General features: G+C 46.2%; 2 protein-coding genes across 2 annotated transcripts in view; both read left to right on the forward strand.

The window, feature by feature from the left end:
* ARHGEF2 (Rho/Rac guanine nucleotide exchange factor 2) overlaps positions 1–23,235 on the forward strand; it is a 602,646-nt gene that overhangs the window by 473,376 nt on the left and 106,035 nt on the right. The window lies entirely within an intron of this gene.
* Positions 95–23,235, forward strand: part of RNF115 (ring finger protein 115) — a 71,369-nt gene continuing 48,228 nt past the window's right edge. Inside the window, exon 1 of the mRNA XM_063440019.1 lies at positions 95–288. Within this exon, the coding sequence (XP_063296089.1) occupies positions 208–288 (81 nt within the window). The 5' untranslated portion in view covers positions 95–207. The remainder of the gene's footprint in view (positions 289–23,235) is intronic.

Here is a 23,235-nt window from a genome sequence, read left to right on the forward strand (position 1 = left end):
GCATTGCAACTCGCTGGTACTGACGGGGATAGAGTGTCGCCGGGGGGGGGAGGCTGACAGGAACTCTCTGGTGCTGGAGGACAGACCGCGGCTGCGGGTTGGACTCGGTGGTGCTGTGAGGGCTAGAGCGCTCCATCGGGCAGCGCCGCTCGTGCTGGGCTATCGCTGGTGGTGGAGGACTGACGTGACTCCTGAGCAGGAGGAGAAATGGCGGAGGCGGCGGCGGCTGTGTCTCAGCATCGGTTTTTCTGTCATCATTGTAAGGGGGAGGTGAACCCCAAGTTACCGGTAAGTAGCCCTCTGACTGCCTTCCCCGGGGAATGGGGGGCTTCATATCCCCCGAGGGGGAGTGTGGGTATAGCACCCTGCCAGCAATCAGACCCTGCCAGGCTGTGTCACCATGCCAGCAATCAGACCCTGCCAGGCTGTCACCGTGCCAGCAATCAGACCCTGCCGGGCTGTGTCACCATGCCAGCAATCAGACCCTACCAGGCTGTCACCATGCCAGCAATCAGACCCTGCCAGGCTGTCACCATGCCAGCAATCAGACCCTGCCAGGCTGTCACCATGCCAGCAATCAGACCCTGCCAGGCTGTCACCCTGCCAGCAATCAGACCCTGCCAGGCTGTCACCATGCCAGCAATCAGACCCTGCCAGGCTGTCACCATGCCAGCAATCAGACCCTGCCAGGCTATCACCATGCCAGCAATCAGACCCTACCAGGCTGTCACCATGCCAGCAATCAGACCCTGCCAGGCTGTCACCATGCCAGCAATCAGACCCTGCCAGGCTGTCACCATGCCAGCAATCAGACCCTGCCAGGCTGTCACCATGCCAGCAATCAGACCCTGCCAGGCTGTCACCATGCCAGCAATCAGACCCTGCCAGGCTGTCACCATGCCAGCAATCAGACCCTGCCAGGCTGTCACCATGCCAGCAATCAGACCCTGCCAGGCTGTCACCGTGCCAGCAATCAGACCCTGCCGGGCTGTGTCACCATGCCAGCAATCAGACCCTACCAGGCTGTCACCATGCCAGCAATCAGACCCTACCAGGCTGTCACCATGCCAGCAATCAGACCCTGCCAGGCTGTCACCATGCCAGCAATCAGACCCTGCCAGGCTGTCACCATGCCAGCAATCAGACCCTGCCAGGCTGTCACCGTGCCAGCAATCAGACCCTGCCAGGCTGTCACCGTGCCAGCAATCAGACCCTGCCAGGCTGTCACCGTGCCAGCAATCAGACCCTGCCAGGCTGTCACCGTGCCAGCAATCAGATCCTGCCGGGCTGTGTCACCATGCCAGCAATCAGACCCTGCCAGGCTGTCACCATGCCAGCAATCAAACCCTGCCAGGCTGTCACCCTGACAGCAATCAGACCCTGCCAGGCTGTGTCACCATGCCAGCAATCAGACCCTGCCAGGCTGTGTCACCATGCCAGCAATCAGACCCTGCCAGGCTGTGTCACCATGCCAGCAATCAGACCCTGCCAGGCTGTCACCATGCCAGCAATCAGACCCTGCCAGGCTGTCACCATGCCAGCAATCAGACCCTGCCAGGCTGTCACCATGCCAGCAATCAGACCCTGCCAGGCTGTCACCATGCCAGCAATCAGACCCTGCCAGGCTGTCACCATGCCAGCAATCAGACCCTGCCAGGCTGTCACCATGCCAGCAATCAGACCCTGCCAGGCTGTGTCACCATGCCAGCAATCAGACCCTGCCAGGCTGTGTCACCATGCCAGCAATCAGACCCTACCAGGCTGTCACCATGCCAGCAATCAGACCCTACCAGGCTGTCACCATGCCAGCAATCAGACCCTACCAGGCTGTCACCATGCCAGCAATCAGACCCTGCCAGGCTGTCACCATGCCTGCAATCAGACCCTGCCAGGCTGTCACCGTGCCAGCAATCAGACCCTGCCAGGCTGTCACCGTGCCAGCAATCAGACCCTGCCGGGCTGTGTCACCATGCCAGCAATCAGACCCTACCAGGCTGTCACCATGCCAGCAATCAGACCCTACCAGGCTGTCACCATGCCAGCAATCAGACCCTACCAGGCTGTCACCATGCCAGCAATCAGACCCTGCCAGGCTGTCACCGTGCCAGCAATCAGACCCTGCCAGGCTGTCACCGTGCCAGCAATCAGACCCTGCCAGGCTGTCACCGTGCCAGCAATCAGACCCTGCCAGGCTGTCACCGTGCCAGCAATCAGACCCTGCCAGGCTGTCACCGTGCCAGCAATCAGACCCTGCCAGGCTGTCACCGTGCCAGCAATCAGACCCTGCCGGGCTGTGTCACCATGCCAGCAATCAGACCCTACCAGGCTGTCACCATGCCAGCAATCAAACCCTGCCAGGCTGTCACCCTGACAGCAATCAGACCCTGCCAGGCTGTGTCACCATGCCAGCAATCAGACCCTGCAAGGCTGTGTCACCACGCCAGCAATCAGACCCTGCCAGGCTGTGTCACCATGCCAGCAATCAGACCCTGCCAGGCTGTGTCACCATGCCAGCAATCAGACCCTGCCAGGCTGTGTCACCATGCCAGCAATCAGACCCTGCCAGGCTGTGTCACCATGCCAGCAATCAGACCCTGCCAGGCTGTGTCACCATGCCAGCAATCAGACCCTGCCAGGCTGTGTCACCATGCCAGCAATCAGACCCTGCCAGGCTGTGTCACCATGCCAGCAATCAGACCCTGCCAGGCTGTGCCACCATGCCAGCAATCAGACCCTGCCAGGCTGTGTCACCATGCCAGCAATCAGACCCTGCCAGGCTGTGTCACCATGCCAGCAATCAGACCCTACCAGGCTGTCACCGTGCCAGCAATCAGACCCTGCCAGCAATCAGACCCTGCCAGGCTGTCACCATGCCAGCAATCAGACCCTGCCAGGCTGTCACCATGCCAGCAATCAGACCCTGCCAGGCTGTCACCATGCCAGCAATCAGACCCTGCCAGGCTGTCACCATGCCAGCAATCAGACCCTGCCAGGCTGTCACCATGCCAGCAATCAGACCCTGCCAGGCTGTCACCATGCCAGCAATCAGACCCTGCCAGGCTGTCACCATGCCAGCAATCAGACCCTGCCAGGCTGTCACCATGCCAGCAATCAGACCCTGCCAGGCTGTCACCATGCCAGCAATCAGACCCTGCCAGGCTGTCACCATGCCAGCAATCAGACCCTGCCAGGCTGTCACCATGCCAGCAATCAGACCCTGCCAGGCTGTCACCATGCCAGCAATCAGACCCTGCCAGGCTGTCACCATGCCAGCAATCAGACCCTGCCAGGCTGTCACCATGCCAGCAATCAGACCCTGCCAGGCTGTCACCATGCCAGCAATCAGACCCTGCCAGGCTGTCACCATGCCAGCAATCAGACCCTGCCAGGCTTTCACCATGCCAGCAATCAGACCCTGCCAGGCTGTGTCCATGTCAGCAATCAGACCCTGCCAGGCTGTGTCACCATGCCAGCAATCAGACCCTGCCAGGCTGTGTCACCATGCCAGCAATCAGACCCTGCCAGGCTGTGTCACCATGCCAGCAATCAGACCCTGCCAGGCTGTGTCACCATGCCAGCAATCAGACCCTGCCAGGCTGTGTCACCATGCCAGCAATCAGACCCTGCCAGGCTGTGTCATCATGCCAGCAATCAGACCCTGCCAGGCTGTCATCATGCCAGCAATCAGACCCTGCCAGGCTGTCACCATGCCAGCAATCAGACCCTGCCAGGCTGTGTCACCATGCCAGCAATCAGACCCTGCCAGGCTGTGTCACCATGCCAGCAATCAGACCCTGCCAGGCTGTGTCACCATGCCAGCAATCAGACCCTGCCAGGCTGTGTCACCATGCCAGCAATCAGACCCTGCCAGGCTGTGTCACCATGCCAGCAATCAGACCCTGCCAGGCTGTGTCACCATGCCAGCAATCAGACCCTGCCACGCTATGATAGTGACATCTTGGCTGGCTTTAGCAATGGCTGGCTTGCGGTGATGTGACACCATAATTAGCCTGTGGCTGTCACTGGACACTGGCTGGTACTGGTAGTGTCACTATGGCTGGCTCTGGCTGTGATAGTGGCTGGTGTTGGCACCGTGGCTGGCTCTGACAGTGGCTGGTGTTGGCACCGTGGCTGGCTCTGACAGTGGCTGGTGTTGGCACCGTGGCTGGCTCTGACAGTGGCTGGTGTTGGCACCGTGGCTGGCTCTGACAGTGGCTGGTGTTGGCACCGTGGCTGGCTCTGACAGTGGCTGGTGTTGGCACCGTGGCTGGCTCTGACAGTGGCTGGTGTTGGCACCGTGGCTGGCTCTGACAGTGGCTGGTGTTGGCACCGTGGCTGGCTCTGACAGTGGCTGGTGTTGGCACCGTGGCTGGCTCTGACTGTTGCTGGGACTGGCACTGTGGTTGGCTATGACAGTGGTTTTTACTGGCACTGTGGGTTGGTCTGGCTGTAACACTTGCTGATACTGGCACCGTGGCTGGCTGCGGCACAGAACAGTAGCTGGTACTGGCAATGTGGCTGGCTCTGGTTGTGACACTGGCTGGTAGTGGCACAGTGGCTTGCTGTCACACAGGACACTGACTGGTACTGGCACCATGGCTGGCTCTGGCTCTGAGTGTGGCTGGTACCGGCACAGTGGTTGGGTTCTGCCTGTGACAGTGGCTGGTACTGGCACCGAGGTTGGCTGTGGTATAGGACACTGGCTGTTTTTTTTTTTTTACTGTTCATGTTTTTGGCTCTATGTTCATGTGCATTAATGGAGTTTAATTTTGTTGTGAGCCTTTTGAATATCAAACTACCTTTATGTGGTTGGTGTGAATTGCTGCGTAAAACCAGTAATTTCATCACTCAAGTACGTATGTGGGTAATTTGTGCTTCCTGCAATAATCTTGGTGATGTCAGTTTAGAGTCAATCGTCAAACTTAGCAACTTCCTGTCTTTGAAATAATTCTGTGTGCGCTGGTGGCACAATATGACTGGCTTTGGTGTTTAAGTTCGAGAGGCTAGTTTCCATTGTTGTTTTCAAATGAGTGGCTGTAGCTCTATAAGTTGATTACAAATTTATGTGACATACATAGATTGACAGGGATACATAATTCTTTGCTTATTTACTTTCCGTGATAACACTCAATGCCAACTGAGTGTGTGTGTGTCTTCTCTGTATTCGCTCTCATACACTCGTGTCCGTAGTATTGATATTTCTAGCTATTTAATACTCCAATTAATCCGGCAGCTCTTTTGCAGAACGACCTCATTCGACAGTTCTGATAAATGTTCTGAGTAATAGTGTTAATACCGTTCTTGTAAGATCTCATCAAATTTTTATGTGAAAATAAGCCATTCTACCCACTCATTGCTGTACATCTGTTTCCATTCTTCAATTATCATCATGGTATATGGGCATGTGGTCAGCGAATAACCCTGTGTAATGTGTCTCGTTGGTGATAAAGGATTCTTGTATTTTATTCATTTTGTCCCCTGTGTGCCAGAGCATTCCAATCGTTGTCCCCTAATGACGGCACAGTGCTGGTTTTTGACTTTAGGATATGTTTTCTGTCTTTAAAAAAATAGGTCACACAACCTGTGATCTCTCGGTGTACTATCTTCAAGAATTGTAGATTTACAGAATGTATGGATAAAACCGATAAATCTCTATTTGGGTCTCATGCATCCGGTGCCTTATGTAAGTAGGTACTGAAGTCCTGCAGTACTGTAGGACAAGCGACAGGCAGTGTTTGTTACTTTAGATGTTGTGGACTACATCTCCAATAATATTCTTACCGCCATAATGCTGACAAAGCATCATGGGTGATGTAGTTCACAACATCTGGAGTGCTACTCTAGCCCTGTTGTAGGAGATTAAAGACCAGCACTGATTTATCTTCATTTCATTTATCATGTTCTGCATTAACTCAGACTGTCTCTGAGTGCTCTATTCACTAAACAATGAATGCAGTACAATTGTTATAATTTTGCTGTTTTAACCTATTCGGCTATTTCATTGGAAGAGTAGAAACCGAATCATTGTTATTCTCTCTTTGCAGACGGGCTAAGAGGGTATAGATTATACGTTTGATTAACAGGAAGCCAAGATAGACGTACCCAGTCCCAGGATAGAACTAAATACAGTTTAGTAAATTACTACATTTTTAAGATGTATTTACACCTCACAAACATGTTAAATATAGGGGATTAGTCAATATAACAGGAAAACACTGTGATGTGACAGACTTCTCAACGTGAACTCCTCTGTAGGAGTGTATATGTTCGACACCGTGTATGAAGTCAACTCTTCTATATGAATGGAAAGTTTAGTGGCAGACTCAGGACAGAACCCGTGAGAGCCAACATGCTCATACTCAACTAGAAAATCCTGTGTTGGGTGCAGAGGAATTTAAAGGAGATGGTCTGAATTTCTACATGTAAATAACAGCAAGGAAGTTCTTGGAGCAGCACAGTGAAAGCGATACCAAGACTGATAACTTAACAAAAAGGAAAAAAAGAACCTGTGGTCGGCAGACACCCTACGATCAGTAGTTGTGACTTGCTAGAAAACTCCAGAAACTCAGTCTTGGCATCGTCTAACCTGTGGGGTAATCTCTATCAAGACAAAATAAAATATTTCAAATTCCTGATGATTCTACACCCTAGCTCAGGGCTTCTCAGACATGGTCAAACATTTTTGTTGGTCCGATGACCATGAATCCAATCTCCCCACCGAGCCCAGTAAGACATGTCTCTTGCAACTCTGCTAAAGAGAGAAAATACCTCGAACTTGTGTCAAGCGTTGGTCACGTCATGTGATGCATTAGCTTTATTTAAACAAATCTAAATATAACACTCCTCACAACCAAGTTTAGTCGAGGCACAGCTGGGCACACATTGTTTTGGAGGAGGAGAAATGGATGCATTGTTTTTGTTTCTCCTCCCCTCACATGTTAAGTAGCAGATAAAGGCAGAGCTTATAGAAATAATTTCACATGGAGACAAGATAAAGGCACTCAGTCCAGGATAGAACTGACTAAAGCAGTCCCCTGCAGAATATTATACTTTGGCTAATTGAAGTTTTTGTTATGGGACAGGAGTGTCCTGGCGCTGTCTTTCTCACAGGAGTAGACTTGCCTGCATTTTGTAGTTTCAGCTCCCAGCATATCTGCCCCCCAGCTGTCTTCTTCTCTGCCTCTGCAGTTCGAGGATGCTTTATCCAGGAGGTATCTTACCTTTTTAAGGGCTAAGCAGTTGTGCACGTTTAACCCCAAACTTGGGACTCTGGCACCAATCTACGATGCCTTGTGACTTCATTCCTCTCTCCTCAGAGGAGGAGGGTGTCATAATTACTGATTGATCCAGCACGTAGAATTGTGTAACACCTAGGACTAAACGGTAACGTCTTACCGGGCCTTAGAATGGCCGGACTTAACGTACCTAAGAGTAGTCAGCGTACTAGCCGAAGTCGGGGGGCACAGAACGGGACACAATGATAAGGGAACAAATGCAGAAAGATAAGTCCTGCGCTCACTCTCATCACTGGGCGGCTGCAAATGACTACAGTACACATCAGCCCCAATATATAGTAAAATCCAAAGAAAAACAAGTTACTTGCGCTCTCTCCTTAATCCCTATGTATTTTTAAACAAATGGAGGTTTTCTAGTTACCTCCAATGGCCATGAGAGGATGAGCCCACCTGCCAACGTCAAGGCAGACCCCCCCTAGTTGGGTCCTAACTCTAACCATTCACCTTGCTTCCTTGAGCCTCTGGCAAAAATCTCTACTGAGACAGAAAGCCAGAAGTCAGGGATACCAGAATACAGGAAAGTCAATAACCAGAAATAAACGCTCAGAAGCACACTCTCAGACAACCACTAGGGAAACCACGAGAGGGCAATGAGGAAAAGTAAATCTGAGCTTAAATAAGTGCTTTACAGTTCGGATTGGTCAAAAACGGCTTTTGACCCCAAAACGTGCGCGCGTCTCCCGCGTGATGTCAAGCACACGCCGACATCGTCATTAAAGTAGGCGGACCATCAACAATAGTCAGTCATACAGACGCACGGCCGCTGGGCGCAAATACTGCAAGGTGAGGAGCAATATGTTACAAAGGGTTAGCTGGGAAGCCAGTTGTAGGCTGAGTGCGTTTGATGATGGACCCCATCATTGAAACAGAGTATGCACTATTTCTCGCCAGTAGCTGCAAAATATGTATAGGTGTGTCACCATCTACAGCGCCCAAAAGAGAACTAATATGATTGAAAGAACTTTCTGGGCACCATAACAACTCAATCAGAATACTTTTAGGGTAAAAAAGTTTGCAGATGGTTTAACACAAAAGTCTTCTCTCCAATGCCATTTAGCTCTGCCCATCTTTTTCCACTTTGCGATTTTACAAACAGGAAGCCTCTGACTACAGTGGACTTGGGTGCTGCTGATTGTCTGAGAGCAGCAGCTGAAGCTCTATGCCAATCCGTAGCACCCTATTCATAAAACCACATGAGAAATGTATACATTTTTCTCAGGCCATTTTTATGAATGAGGAGCTGCTGATTAGCTTAGAGTGTCAGCTAGCTCTCCCAGTGGCGCACATGTCCGGGGCTTCCTATTTGAAGAATCTCAGAAAACTGGTAGGACAGGGGCAGAGCTAAACTGCATTGGAGCGAAGACTTTGGGGTTAAACCTTTTGTGAACAATTTCACCCCTAAAGGTAAGCTGGCACCAGGGATGTTTTGGCACCATAACAACTTAATGCCAGTGCCAGGAGGTTCCATTTAAGCAGTATTTAATACTGGCTTGTATAACATATCTAAATTTGGGTAGAATATATGTTTAAAATGGCTTTTGGCAAACTTTCTAAATTTTTAGCCACACCAATAAAGCATTATTTAAAGTGTAAAATACAAAAACACAGGTTGCGCCAAAAGGTGCAAAACATTAGAATAATATAAAAATAGCCTAAATATAAAAAAAGTCCAAATATCGCAATCCCAGCTGTTTCTGGATTCTTTGGGAATATTTGGTTCTTGGTTAAGGTGCTTGCAAATCTATATAGGGAGACACAAAGTGACAAATAATAATGCAGACTGTTTTGGCAGAAAAAAAGAACTCACAACAGTAGTATATGAGGTAGCACTCACATGTAGTGATGTCCCAAATAGTTCGCCGGGAACCGTTCGCTGGCGAACATAGCGTGTTCGCGGTTGCCAACACGCGCGATGTTCGGTCCGCCACCTATTCGTCATCATTGAGTAATCTTTGACCCTGTACCTCACAGTCAGCAGACACATTCCAGCCAATCAGCAGCATACCCTCCCTCCCAGACCCTCACACCTCCATGACGAATAGGGGGCGGACCGAACATCGCGCTATGTTCACCGGCGAACGGTTCCCGGCGAACTGTTCGGGACATCACTACTCACATGTTATGGAGCTTGAACTAGCTCTAAGTAAGATTGCTTGTAGCGGTACAATCCCCACTGATGGATATAACTTATGAGGCTAATATCTTGATGTGCAGGTAGATATATGAAAGAAAAATAAAATATCCAATAGTGCTTACTGTAAACAAATATGTGATGCAGTACAAAAATGTATTACACTCACATTTGATAGAGCGAAGTTGCTCAAATATCTGCACATGGGTGGTATAGTGGAGGGTAGTGGTGTAGTGGAGACAGGCTCGGGCACTAAGTGTAGTGGAGACAGGCTCGGGCACCGAGTGTAGTGGTATTATGGAGACAGGCTTGGAGATTTTAGTGAGGCCTAATAGAAAGCAGTTGTTGGGGGATTCTATCATAAGTGGTGTGGAGCTGGCCAATAGTGTTCTTGTGAGATGTCTTCCCAGAGCTACTGCTCACAGAGACAGGAGACGTATTTGTAATATTATTAATCGAGCAAAGCAGGAAGGGGAATTGGATGTACTTGTCCATCTAGGGACAAATTACTTGGTTTGCAATGAGGTTTCAGAGGTAAAGGAAGTTTTGCTTCCACACTGTCATTCTCTGAAGTTCTGCCTGTTCTCAGCGAGCAGTTCAGAGGTTTTGCTAGGATGTATTTAAACTAGGAGGGGGGTGGGCAAAAGGGTGATAAAACATCAATCCAATTGCCCCCCAAAACAAGGACAGAAGGTGCCTGTAGCAAGTGTGTTGAAAAAATAAGCTTAGTCATGTCTGCAAATGCTCGCAGTTTAGGGAATAAGATCCATGAACTTGTGGCAATAATTGCAACTGATAGTGTAGATTTAGTCGCTGTTACTGAGACATGGTATAATGAGAAAAATGAATGGGACATGGCAATACCAGGGTACTATTTATATAGAAAAGACAGGGAAGGCAAGAAAGGAGGAGGGGTGGCCCTGTATGTGAAGGATAGCATAAAAGTTAGTGAGGCGAACATAGTCTGTTTGGATTACGTTAGAATTTGGTAATCACACAGTAACTCGTGTAGGTGTGATTTATAGGCCCCCAGGACAAATTGAAGAGTTAGTCTACTAGTTGAGGAAATAGCTAAAATGACAATGAAGGGGGAAGTTATCATCATGGGTGACTTTAATCTTCCTCATGTGAATTGGAAAACCAAAATAGCTGCTTGTGCCAAGAGCACACATATTCTAAACTCCCTACTGGGATTGTCTCTAAAACAAATCGTTGAGGAGCCAACTCGTAAAGAGGCCATACTAGATTTAGTGTTAACAAATGGAGATTTGGTATCCGATATTACTGTAGGTGAAAGTTTATGATCCAGTGATCAGTAAGGCTTTTGACACTGTTGCACTGTTGGCTTATCAATAAACTGCAATCTTTAAGTTTGGATTCCAATATTGTTGAATGGGTAAGGCAGTGGCTGAGTGACAGGCAGCATAGGGTATTAGTCAATGGAGCATATTCTAAGCATGGACTTGTCACCAGTGGGGTACCTGTACTTGGACCCATTCTCTTTAATATTTTTATTAGTGATTATTGCAGAAGGTCTTGATGGTAAGGTATGTCTTTTTGCTGATGCTACTAAGATGTTCCAGGAGGAATAAGCCAAATTGCAAATTATTAAGGTAAACTAGAAAAATGGTCAGAGTTGTGGCAACTGACATTTAATGTGGATAAGTGCAAGATAATGCATCTTGGACGTAAAAACACAAGGGCAGAGTACAGAATATTTGAGTCCTAACCGCAACATCTGAGGAAAGGCAATGTAATAGAGCAGCAGGAAATGCTAGCAGAATGCGTGGTTGTATAGGGAGAGGTATTAGCAGTAGAAAGAGGGAAGTGCTCATGCCATTGTACAGAACACTGGTGAGACCTCACTTGGAGTATTGTACGCAGTACTGGAGACCGTATCTTCAGAAGGATATTGATACCTTAGAGAGAGTTCAGAGAAGGGCTACTAAACTGGTTCATGGATTGCAGGATAAAACTTACCAGGAAAGGTTAAAGGATCTTAACATGTATAGCTTGGAGGAAAGACGAGACAGGGGGGATATGATAGAAACATTTGAATACATAAAGGGAATCAACACAGTAAAGGAGGAGACTATATTTAAAAGAAGAAAAACTACCACAACAAGAGGACATAGTCTTAAATTAGAGGGGCAGAGGTTTCAAAATAACAGGAAGTAGTGGCTGCATGGTGGTAGAGGTTAACACAGTAAAGGAGTTTAAGCATGCGTGGGACAGGCATAAGGCTATCCTAGAGATAAGATAAGGCCAGGGACTAATGAAAGTATTGGACAGACCCGGGCCTCAGCCTCGAGGAGTGTCAGCACCCGTTCCAGATCCTGGACGCACGGACAAAGACAGCCACAACCACCACGCCGGGGCACTTACCTTAAATGGGGAGGAGATCGCAAAGACCCCCACAGGGGACGCCAGGAGACTCCAGAGACATCGACTCCATGCTTCAGAAGCAGGCCCAAAGCAAGATGGCGACTCCAGAAGCAGGTACAGCCACCAATACACCACAATCTCCCACACAGGAGGAAACACAGCCTCAATTTGAACAACAGAGCTGTGAACAAGCAGTCCCACCTTACCCTGACTTCTCCAACTTAGCCACCAAGCAAGACATTAAGGCACTACTAGCGGACTTCAGACAGACCTGGGCAGTGGATATAGCTGTGATACAGACAAATCTGCAGATGGTGACAGACAGGGTCTGCGCCACAGAAGACTACATAGACTTCACTAGTATCATCGACACAAGCCAAAAAAGTAACAATCGACAATATATTCCGCCTACCCAAATCATCCAGGGACCCATCTCTGGCTGTCAACGACATCCTTATCCACTGCACATCCGCTCAAGACAAGCGGACACTCCTAGCGGCACTACGGGATCGCACGCCCTACCGGTTCGAGGGCTCAGACCTGTCATTTTATCAAGATTTATCACGGCACACCCTACAGTGGAGGCGCACAATGACCCCAGTGACAAGCCGACTCAGAAACGCCGGAATAGCGTACCACTGGACGTCACTACTCAGAGTGCTCCACAATGGGAACGCACACACCTTATCTTCAATAGAAGAAGCCCTAGCTCTATTCAAGAAACTGGGACTAACCGCACCGCCTGACGACCTAGCAAGCACCCACACTTGGGACCCGGCGACTGTAGTCCCCTTAACCCCGAGACGCCAACAGGAACCATGGAATGGGACTTGAAAGACTCCCAGACAAGGCCTACACAAACAACCAAACCAACCACACTACTTTAGCCCCAATACTACTGTTAAGAGTTATTACTTCTATTTGAACTGCTTACCTAGGCCAGCCTAATACCAGGGTGGTCATGAGCCAGGAAACACAAGAGGGCAGTTTTTTTCTGCCAACACAGTCTGCATTATTATTGGTCATGTTGTGTCTCCCTATATATATCTGCAAGCACTTTAACCAAGAACCAACATTCCCCAAGAATTCAGAAACAGCTGGGAGTATGATATTTGGACATTTTAAAATATTTTTTATTATATTATTCTTTTGTTTTACACCTTTTGGCGCAGCCTTTTTTTTGTATTTTATGCTGTCTATTTTTATGGTCGGAGAGTATCCCCTATACCCAGTGTTTGCTGCCTTAGGCTAGTCAGTTGTTTCCTTAGCGCTTATCCATTTTTGTGTTTTCCTTTAGCATTATTTAAAGTGTCTGCATGTTGTTGGGGGGAGCCTGGTCCGTTGAGCTATATTTAAATGTTTTATCATTATGGACTTATCAACAACGGCTTTAAGTTTTATCATTGTCACGTGGTTCTTGTAGGGCAGAGTGTCCCTGACTTTGAGCGTAGCAATGAATTCTTCCGTAACCAAAGGTTATTCTTCACAGAGGGATGTTGCAGAAATTGGATTGGACAGCTCTGTATTTTTCAAACTTTATTAAACCTCATCACTAGACATGGCTCACAGTGTTATCATCTGTCAGACCTTCTAGAGCTGGCCAACATGCGTCACAGTACTGATTCGTTAACAGAAATGGACCTTGCTTGTGTTTTTTTTTTTTTTTTTTTTTTTAGTAGTGGTGATTAAAATTAGATGCCTCTTTTTACATATTGAAACACTCTCCATCTCCAGTAACTATTTCGACTTCCGTGAGCGGTTTACAAAACGTGTCTGAGAAGATCCCATATGTATTTGGTGAGACATTCGAAGATCAGGTTCTCCTTGTTATCATTAGAAAAGTGCAGCTCTGCCAAATTAATATTGTATGAATTCATATCCGTCTGTGTAAATAGCACAAGGTTTTGTCTGTGTCACAGGACATTTGTCCTGTTTGCCTTTATTATTCTGATTATTGCTTCTTTGTGAATAAATGCAATTTTCCCTTTTGTTTTAGAAAGTTAAACAGACACAAAAAAAAACCCTCAATGTTTTATCAGTAGAATTAACTGAAACCAAACTCTAGAATGCTGTATTCATATGAAAGACCTGTGTCCGGTTTGAAGGATTTTTAAAATAGATTTTTTTTTTTTGCCTGTTGGCCGTTAAACTCATTACACTAAGGACATTTATGGCACAAAGCCAGACATGTTTCAGAGTCCTGCACCAGTAACAGCTAGCAAGTTCCATTCAGCCCGTTGGAAAGGCAAAGAATGATATATCTTAGAAACTGCTGTATGTTTATGTAGCTATATCAACCAGCGGTCATTGGCAGCCTCCCTATCATGCAAATCTCAACTGATAGATATTGCTTGCAGCAAAGCGGCCTCTGTGTAGGTGTATTATACTTATCCTCGCTGCCTGTGTGTGTTTCAGCTATATTTATACAGTACTGCGCCCTGTCCCTTATCTATGCTTGTGGTTGCAGTTTTTAACTAAGGGGTGGGGATATAAGTTTATTTACTGAACTTGATTGCAAATTTGAAACCAAAATAGACTACCGTATTTTTCGCTCCATAAGACGCACCTCACCATAAGACGCACCTAGTTTTTAGAGGAAGAAACCCAGAAAACAATATATTCTGAACAAACTGTCCCATAGTGTTTCTTACTATGGGACAGTTTGTTCAGAATATTTTTTTTCTCCCCTGTCCCATAGTGTCCCCCCTCCCATAGTCTTCTCCCCCCCCCTTCCCCATAGTCTTCTCCCACCCCCTCCCCATAGTCTTCATCCCCCCTCCCCTCAGTCTTCATCCCCCCTCCCCTCCCCTCAGTCTTCATCCCCCCTCCCCTCCCCATAGTCTTCATCCCCCCTCCCCTCCCCATAGTCTTCATCCCCCCACCCCATAGTCTTCATCCCCCCTCCCCTCCCCTCCGTCTTCATCCCCCCTCCCCTCCCCTCCGTCTTCATCCCCCCTCCCCTCCCCTCCGTCTTCATCCCCCCTCCCCTCCCCTCCCCTCCGTCTTCATCCCCCCTCCCCTCCCCATAGTCTTCATCCCCCCTCCCCTCCCCATAGTCTTCATCCCCCCTCCCCATAGTCTTCATCCCCCCTCCCCATAGTCTTCATCCCCCCTCCCCTCCCCTCCCCTCCCCATAGTCTTCATCCCCCCTCCCCTCCCCTCCCCTCCCCATAGTCTTCTCTTCTCTCCTGTACTGTCCCCCTCCCCTTGTCCCATAATTACTTACCTGTCTTGTAGCGTTTCTCGGCAGCACAGGGCGCACCGCGGTACTGGAACTTGAATTTCATGTTCCGGTTTCCGGCGGGACTGAAAGGAAGTGCGCGCTGAGTGCGCACTTCCTTTCAGTCCCGCCGGAAACCGGAACATGAAATTCAAGTTCCAGTACCGCGGTGCGCCCTGTGCTGCCGAGAAACGCTACAAGACAGGTAAGTAAAACTTCATATTCGCTCCATAAGACGCACACACATTTCCCCTCACTTTTGAGGGGAAAAAAAGTGCGTCTTATGGAGCGAAAAATACGGTATTTTCCCAGATCATCTGGCGATAGTCTCAAATCTGCAAGGCAGGTCTGGAGAGCGTTTATTTATTTATTCTTTTTAAATTATGATTTGGACGTACTAGATTTGATGTTAAGAAACCAATCATTTCCTTTGACCGTTATACATGTTTAAACGTATTAACAATAGATACTATGCATACCCTATTTAAACAACATGTGGGTTTTTTTTTCCCCTTTGTTTACTACGTTCTCAACATGGAGTGGGCTGGAACGGTCATCCGCAAAAAGGTGTGAATGACAAAATCTACTGATCTAGCTACAGGGATAGAATCTAGATTGTGCTGGTGAAACAGCCAGGGTCCATGAATGCATAGCTAATGGCCTCACGAGAGGAATTGTGGGATATGACTGCCTCTCTTTTGGGAGGAAATGGACGAGAGTTTAGTTGTCTCCTGTAATAGTGGTACACACACTCAGTCAGCATCCGTCAAATCATCTGCTATAAAAACAAGATGGCCGTTCCATTGCACTTTATTCTGTGTGTTCTGTTTTGTAAATATTGGAAAACAAATGTTGTCCACATAGTTATAAAGGCAGTGCGGGAAAAGCCACATTTTTTATTAAAGAGGATTACTCCATGCTTCTTTTTAAGTGCCTTTTCAGTGAGCCCAGCTTCATACCTATTTATTAAGTCGTTTGATTGCGGTTTCTATTAAGTCCTATCTTCTTCTTTTTTTTTTTTTTTTTTAATGCTGAATTGTTTTTTAAGCCACCGCTTTTTTTTGTTTTAAATTTCTTTGGTGTTTTTAATTAAACCGTAGAAAAGTAAAGCTGGAAATAAAATATATGGGATTCACATTTACTCAATCGACCTTGCTTTGAATACCTTGTAGAGTAATGCCCTGTACTGTTTGTATGGCGCATCCACTAAATTTGTGCTGTGGTTTCTGATAGGAGCATTTGAACGTGGAGTGAAGGGGGATGGGAGGGGAGGGGGTGAGCGAAGTGAAAATCCCCAGCTTCAATTCACTTAAAATAACTGCAGAAGAAGAGGCTGTTTGAATTTAACGTCCTATAAATCGTCTTGTCAGTCTGTTAAATGGCTTTCTGTTTTCACTTTCTCTTTCTCTAGTTTGATTAAATTAAGCGCACGGGTGTGACAGTTTGGCTTGCCATCCAGATCTTGAGGTATTATATTACCGTGTGATCAAAGTTCACAATGATAATTTACATATGTACTTTGGAGAATACGTGTTAATAGCAGTTCCTGGGTAAACCATCATGCGTACGATAAATCTGAAAATATGCTGCAAGTTGTGTTTCGCAATTCTATGTCATTTTTGGCAAATAGATCCGTGTAGAATAACAGGGAAATTATTGTGATAAAACAGTACTGTTATGTTAAGTAAAAATTAATATTTAACTTCAATGATGTCCATTGTCTGCAGTAATGGAATACTTTTTGAAAGACGGAAATTGATGGACAGGAGCCTTTGATTACTAGGCAGAACTGTTTGATTACCCCACCAGACATGTCTGATTTAAAAAATAAAAAAAATAAAAAAAATTTTTCCTGCTGTTAGGTTTTATGGCATAATTATCTGAAAGTATTTGTGGTGGCAGTCTTCGTTTGCCACAGCAGATTTATACATCTGTTTTCTGTGAAACCTTAAAGGTTCAGGCTCGTATTAAGACTTCCCCCATAGGAAAGCATTGTATAATGCTTTCCTATGGGGGTTTTGGGGGTGACTTTGTATGACATCATGCATAGCGTGAGGACGACCAGTCTCAGGCGACCAAAAGTCGTCTAACCACCCGGAAGTCCCTCTAGTGGCTGTCTGATTGACAATAACTGCAATAATTACTATTGCAGGGTTAAGGGACCCAGGACATTGCACCCAGACCACTTCAATGTGCTCAAGTAATCTGGGTGCCTATAGTGGTCCTGATTCCTGATTGACATGTCATGATTCCCTTTTATTCCATAAGTTTGGTCCTTAAGGGGTTAAAGGACAGCGGCTATAAAATTTTCACTTTTGTTTTTTTTTCTTACTCCAGCCGCGTTGGGTGCTATTATCTGACCGTCTGCTGCTCAACCTAACTGACATTCATAGTCAGTGAGATAAAAAAAAATGCATTTTCTCAAAAAAAAATTCAGTATATGTCATTAAAAATTATATGTTTAAAGGGACACTATAGTCACCAGAAATACTACAGCTTATTGTACTTGTTATGGTGAGGTACAATAGTTCCTTTCAGGCTTTGTGCAGTAAACACTTTGTGCAGTACTGCCATTCAGTATCTCCACCCTCTGCATTGAGACACTGAGCTTTCCTTGCTCGATTCAATGCATCTTTGTAAGGAGAAGCTGATTGGCCAGGTTTGTGTTTGGCTTGTGCTTGTGCTGGCTCTGCCCCTGATCTGCCTCCTTGACAATTTCAGCCAATCCAATGGGAAAGCATTGTGATTGGCTGAGAGAAACACTTCTGATAATGTCAGCCAAGAAGGCAGATCAGGGGCAGAGCCAGCAGCAGCAGGCTGCAATAAAGGTAAGACTTTGCTATATTTTGTTTGTGTTCCTGACCCTATAGTGTACCTTTTAAGTTTTATTTAATGTAAATAACTTAAGAAATTCAAGAAGTGAACATTGGTGACTGTTGTCCTTTTAACATACCGGCAGTACAGCAACTGAGTTTACTTTGGCTACAACGTTTGGTCAGTTGTGCATAGAAAAAGATAGGTAACAATTCCCAAGTAGCCTCCAGTGACATGCTACAGGTAGGTATTAACTGTCCTTTCAGTAAATTTATAGGGGGGGCGCTAAGCAACATAATACGATGGCTTAATGATCACCTCCTCCTTGGCAGCATTGATATTTGATTTTACACTTCCATATTAGCAATCTCAACTTAATACAAACAGCAGTGATTGGCTAAGCGTATTGTAAGCCCATCACTCCTATATTGAATTTAAATTGAAAATATCAGAAGTGTAAATTCCACATTAACAATGTGCTGTGGAGTGGGGCATGTTGTGGGTGCCATAGAGAGCCCATATTTTGTTAGATCGCGTCTAAATACAGTTACATATACCCAGAGGGCAACATACCCACTACACTGAGCTGTAACAATGCACGGAACGTTGGTGGTTATACTGCTGCGAGTATTCGTTTTAACAAGTAATAAACTGATCTTTGTTTGTAGATACAAAGCCAGACCTAGGGATCTTTAACAAAATATGTAGTCTATAAAAATGTCAGTTCCTCATTCCAGCAAATGCAACTGGTGTGATAAGTACAGTTTATGTAAGTCACTTTTTCCATGGCCAGGGTGATGTCCTTGTCCTGTGATACTCTGGGAGCGCTCATTCATCTGCAGAGAAATGCCATATCAGAGCATTATTATTATTATTATTTAAAGCACCAACACATTCATCAGTGCTGTACAATGGGTGGACTAACAAAGGTCTCGACAAATTCCAGGTTGCCATGGTAACTAAGAATTTTGCCCTGGCGTCTGGGATTTGTCAGCCCAGTTCTCCCCTCCTCCTGTCACTAGAATAGTGAGCGCCGGGAGGAAGTGAACTGTAATTACTTCCTCCCCGCGCTGAGGTCTCGCAGGGGAATGACAAGCTGGCAGGGTACCATGTGTCTCTGCACGCCCATTCCAGAGAGCCGCCCGCCTGCTTGTGCACTTGTCCATTCTGCCGAGCCACCCGCCCACTTATTTGCCTGCGCTGGTTCAGCGTTGGGGGGGGGGGGGGGGGGGAGGGAGGGAGGAGGGGAGTAGTTCAGATTCCTTGATTTCCTCCCGGCACTCAGACAGTTGCACGGGGATATAGAGACAGGTGGAGTAGTCTAGACTAGTGGTCTCCAATCCAGTCCTCATGGACCACCAACAGTCCAGGTTTTATGTATTTCCCTTTATTCCAATGGAGATACTGACAAAACCTGGAGTGTTGGTGGTGCATGAGGACTGGGTTGGAGACCACTTGTGTAGACTACCTGCAGCCAACTCCATCATCCGCATCCAGCCACACTGTAACCTGCTACTGCCCAGTCCACCAGAAAAGCCACCCTCCTGCGCCCTCAAGTTGGGAAACAGGAGGGTGGTTAAAAGATGTATTTATTTTTGTGTGTGTATATCTGTATATGTATTTGTCTATGTGTATCTATGAATGTGTGTGTGTGTGTGTGTGTGTGTGTGTCTGTGTCTGTGTGTGTGTCTATTTGAGTGTATCAAATAATAATAAAAATACTTTGTGAGTGTGTGTAAAAATGTTTCTGCCTGAGTGTGTAAGAGAATGTGTCTGTTATTGTGGGTCTATCTGTGTATGTGTGTATCTGTCTGTCAGTGAATGTGTATGTTTAGGTCACTAGCTCCCCCCTGATCACGTGGGAATGGTGTTTTTACTTACCTTTTTTCCCAACAGTGTATGTGTCTTGCTGCAGCTGGCATGTCTCCATAGCTGAGATTATCAATCTTGATGATCTCAGCCAGTACAATGCTTTCCTACAGGAAAACATTGGGTAGCTATTGACCATGCATGGTAAAATGCTGCACCAACCAGCATCTCCTGATAGAGATGCATTAAATCAATGCATCTCTATAGGACACGTTCAGCGCCTCCATGCAGTGTGTGGAGACGCTGAATAATATTGCTGCATGTTGTGCAGCACCGAGGTAGGACAGACTTTAGTGTTACTAGGGCGGCAATGTAAACACTGCCTTTTCTCTGAAAAGGCGTTTTTTACATTGGAAAACCTGCAGGAACAGACTTTAGACACCACATTAAGCTTTGGACACTACATTAAGCTACAGTGGTTCTGGTGACTGTAGTGTCCCTTCAAGAATTATATTTTTGTTTAAAAAAACAAAAAAAAAAAACTCACTTTTTGGGTTGGCTCCTAGATTCAAAGCAAATTAGTCAAGCCCTGGACTAACAGACACGTGATTGTAACCAAACAAATTGGATGCACGGGAAACTAGGGGTATAGGGCCCTGCTCAATGAGCTTACATGCTAGAGGGAGTGGGGCGTAGGGTAAAAAAATAGGTTGGTAGAATAGTATACACTGAGGGCTTAGTGTTTTTTTGTTTTTTTTGACAGTTGCCGGAGGGGAATCGGGGTGCAGGGAGAAAAAGCAGTTTAATTGATACACTTTCCTGAAATAGTGGGTTTTCAATAATTTTATTTTGAAGGAAAGGAGTCTGGGTGAGAGTCTAACGGGGAAGGGAGTTCCATAGGAATGGTGCAGCCCTAGAATAGTCTTAAAGGACAGCATCAGAGGTGCAAGTACGGACAGAGTATAGACGTAGGTCTTTGGCAGAGTGTAGGGGCCTAGACGGAAAATATTTGTGTATTGGTGAGGATAGGTAGGTTGGAGCAGCTTTATGTAGAGTTATGTAAGCAAGCACAAGGATCTTAAATTGAGCCATATATCTCACGGGAAGCCAATGTAGAGACTGACAGAGGGGGGAAGAGTGAGAGGTGCGGGCAGGAAGATGAGCATTCTTCCAAAGTGCTGTGCACACTCGTGGCACCGTGGATTCAATTAATTTGCATGGGATTCTCTAGCTGTGACAGGACATCCAGGCATAGAAAATAAATCACAAATTGTGAAGATTAAAAAAAAAAAAGGGGGGTGGGGGGAGTTACATACATCTGTGCTACCCAAACCAGTCCAGGTTTGTCAGTATCTCCATACTGGAATAAAATACATGGAATACATAAATCCTGGATTGTTTGAGCACTGGCTTGGGAAGCGCTGACATACAAGATGACAGGCTAACAAAACGTGGTTGGCCACTCCAGACACGCACCAATAATAGGCCGTGGGCACCTTATCCACTTTTACAGAGAATTTTGATTTGGGAAGTCTCTGTTTAAATACTAATGCCCTATGTGGCGTAGAATGAAGTTTTCTACTAATCAGTAAGATTTTTTTACCTCCTTCTACCCTTGATTTTTGTTTTGTTTTGGCTATAGGTTCTATCTTGCTCCAGGTACCGTTTATAACTGCTGTTCTTGCTCTCTGTTATTGTTTTTGTACATCGGACAGGATGCCTACTTAAAATGTATTCACGTAAAAAAAAAATTGCGTAACCCATAAGTGGTAGTTGGCTATCCGGTTGTGCAATATGTATAGTAGTGAGTGAACAAACATCTTGGTTTGTAGCAGACCGCAGCTGAGGACACTTTGTTCACATGAGATGTTAGAAATAAACGAAATATTTCATTGTGTGATAACATGTATTTATTTAATGATAACATGTGTAGCTAGTAAGGTGCTATCAGCACTGTTATTACACAGATGTTATGGCAGGGGTACAGTTAGGGCTGTCAAATTCACCACAGTCTGGATCCCTTCTATTATTGATATTGATGGGCAGTGCAAGAAAAGTGCTTCTCTGCAGTATGTAGAATTAATATTCTGCTGAAATTCTACCCCATATCCATTCTCCTTACTGCAGGATATCCGTTTTGAAAGAGGTGCCTGTCAAAGTACCGTAATTTGTCTCTAGGGAACAATTGTGGATAGGGCAACTCTAGGTGCAATTCATATGTATATGGTTGGATAACAGACCCCTGCACCACAGAGCTTACAAACTTAGTCCGGATGGGAATTCTGGTAGGATGCAATAACAGGATTAACATGGATCATTACAGGGAATATAATGGTATTGCGTAAGACCCCTCTGAAGGACTGCTAGAAAGGAACGAGCCCTGCCTTATTTTTGTCATATTATTTATTTATTTATTTTTTACTCCTGACTAGGGATGTCCCGAACTGTTCGCCGGCGAACATAGCTTGTTCGCGGCGGGCGAACATATGCGATCTTCGGTCTGCCCCCTATTTGTCATCATTGAGTAAACTTTGACCCTGTACCTCACAGTCACCAGACACATTCCAGCCAATCAGCAGCAGACCCTGCATTCCTGACACTATAGGCCTAAATAACTGTTTAGGCCCCCTGCTCCCCTTTTTACCCTGTTTAAAAAGTGATTTACTCTCCTTGTTCCAGTGCCCCGCGGGTCTCCTCTTGGCTAGCTCCTCCCACCGCTCTACTCCCTTGGCTGAGAGCATCAAAATTGATGATCTCAGCCAATCCAGTGCTTTCCCTTAGGAAAGCATTAGGGGGCCCCTTTAAATACACATTTATTGGCTGCTGTCTTCCAGGCAACCAATAGAGGTGGATCCACTGTGAGAGCCCAGTCATCGTAATTGACAAAATCCCTTGGTCTCACAGTTCCTAAAACATGTAATGTTGTTGCCCCATATTTTGCTATTTCTTATGGTGCTCATTTGATCTCGAACAGGGATACTATAGTAAGCAGTTTTGGTATATAGATCAAGCCCCTGCAATGTCACTGCACAATTCTCTACCATTTAGTTAAATCACTTTTGTTTCTATTTATGCAGCCCTAGTTACACCTCCACTGGCTGTGATTGACACAACTTGCATGGAAAAAATTGTTTCACTTTCAATCCGATATTAACTTACTTTAGACATTTGTATCTCTTATTATGTAACTTGAACTTTAATAACACACAAGGCTTCTGCATGCTCTAGACGGCTATTAACAGAGCAGGAGATAAGAGATTCTAAATTAAGCAGAATTTGCAATAAAGGAGGCGTAAACATTAGATGACTTTTTACAGGAAGTGTTCAGGAGGGCTGTGCAAATCACACAGAGGGGGTTGTGACTAGGGCTGTATAAACAAAGGGATTTAACTCCTAAATGGCTGATAATTGAGCAGTGAGACTGCAGGGGCATGATCTATACGCCAAAGTTAAGATAATGTTGCTTTGGTGCCTATTTGATCGCTTTAAAATTGCTCTTTTATTTTGCATCCTGTTTTATTGTCCTGTAATCACATGAACTATTTTATCTTTAGTGATTTTATGTTTATCAAATCTTCATG

The sequence above is a fragment of the Pelobates fuscus genome, chromosome 13 (genome assembly GCF_036172605.1).
Source record: "Pelobates fuscus isolate aPelFus1 chromosome 13, aPelFus1.pri, whole genome shotgun sequence".
NCBI lineage: Eukaryota > Metazoa > Chordata > Amphibia > Anura > Pelobatidae > Pelobates > Pelobates fuscus.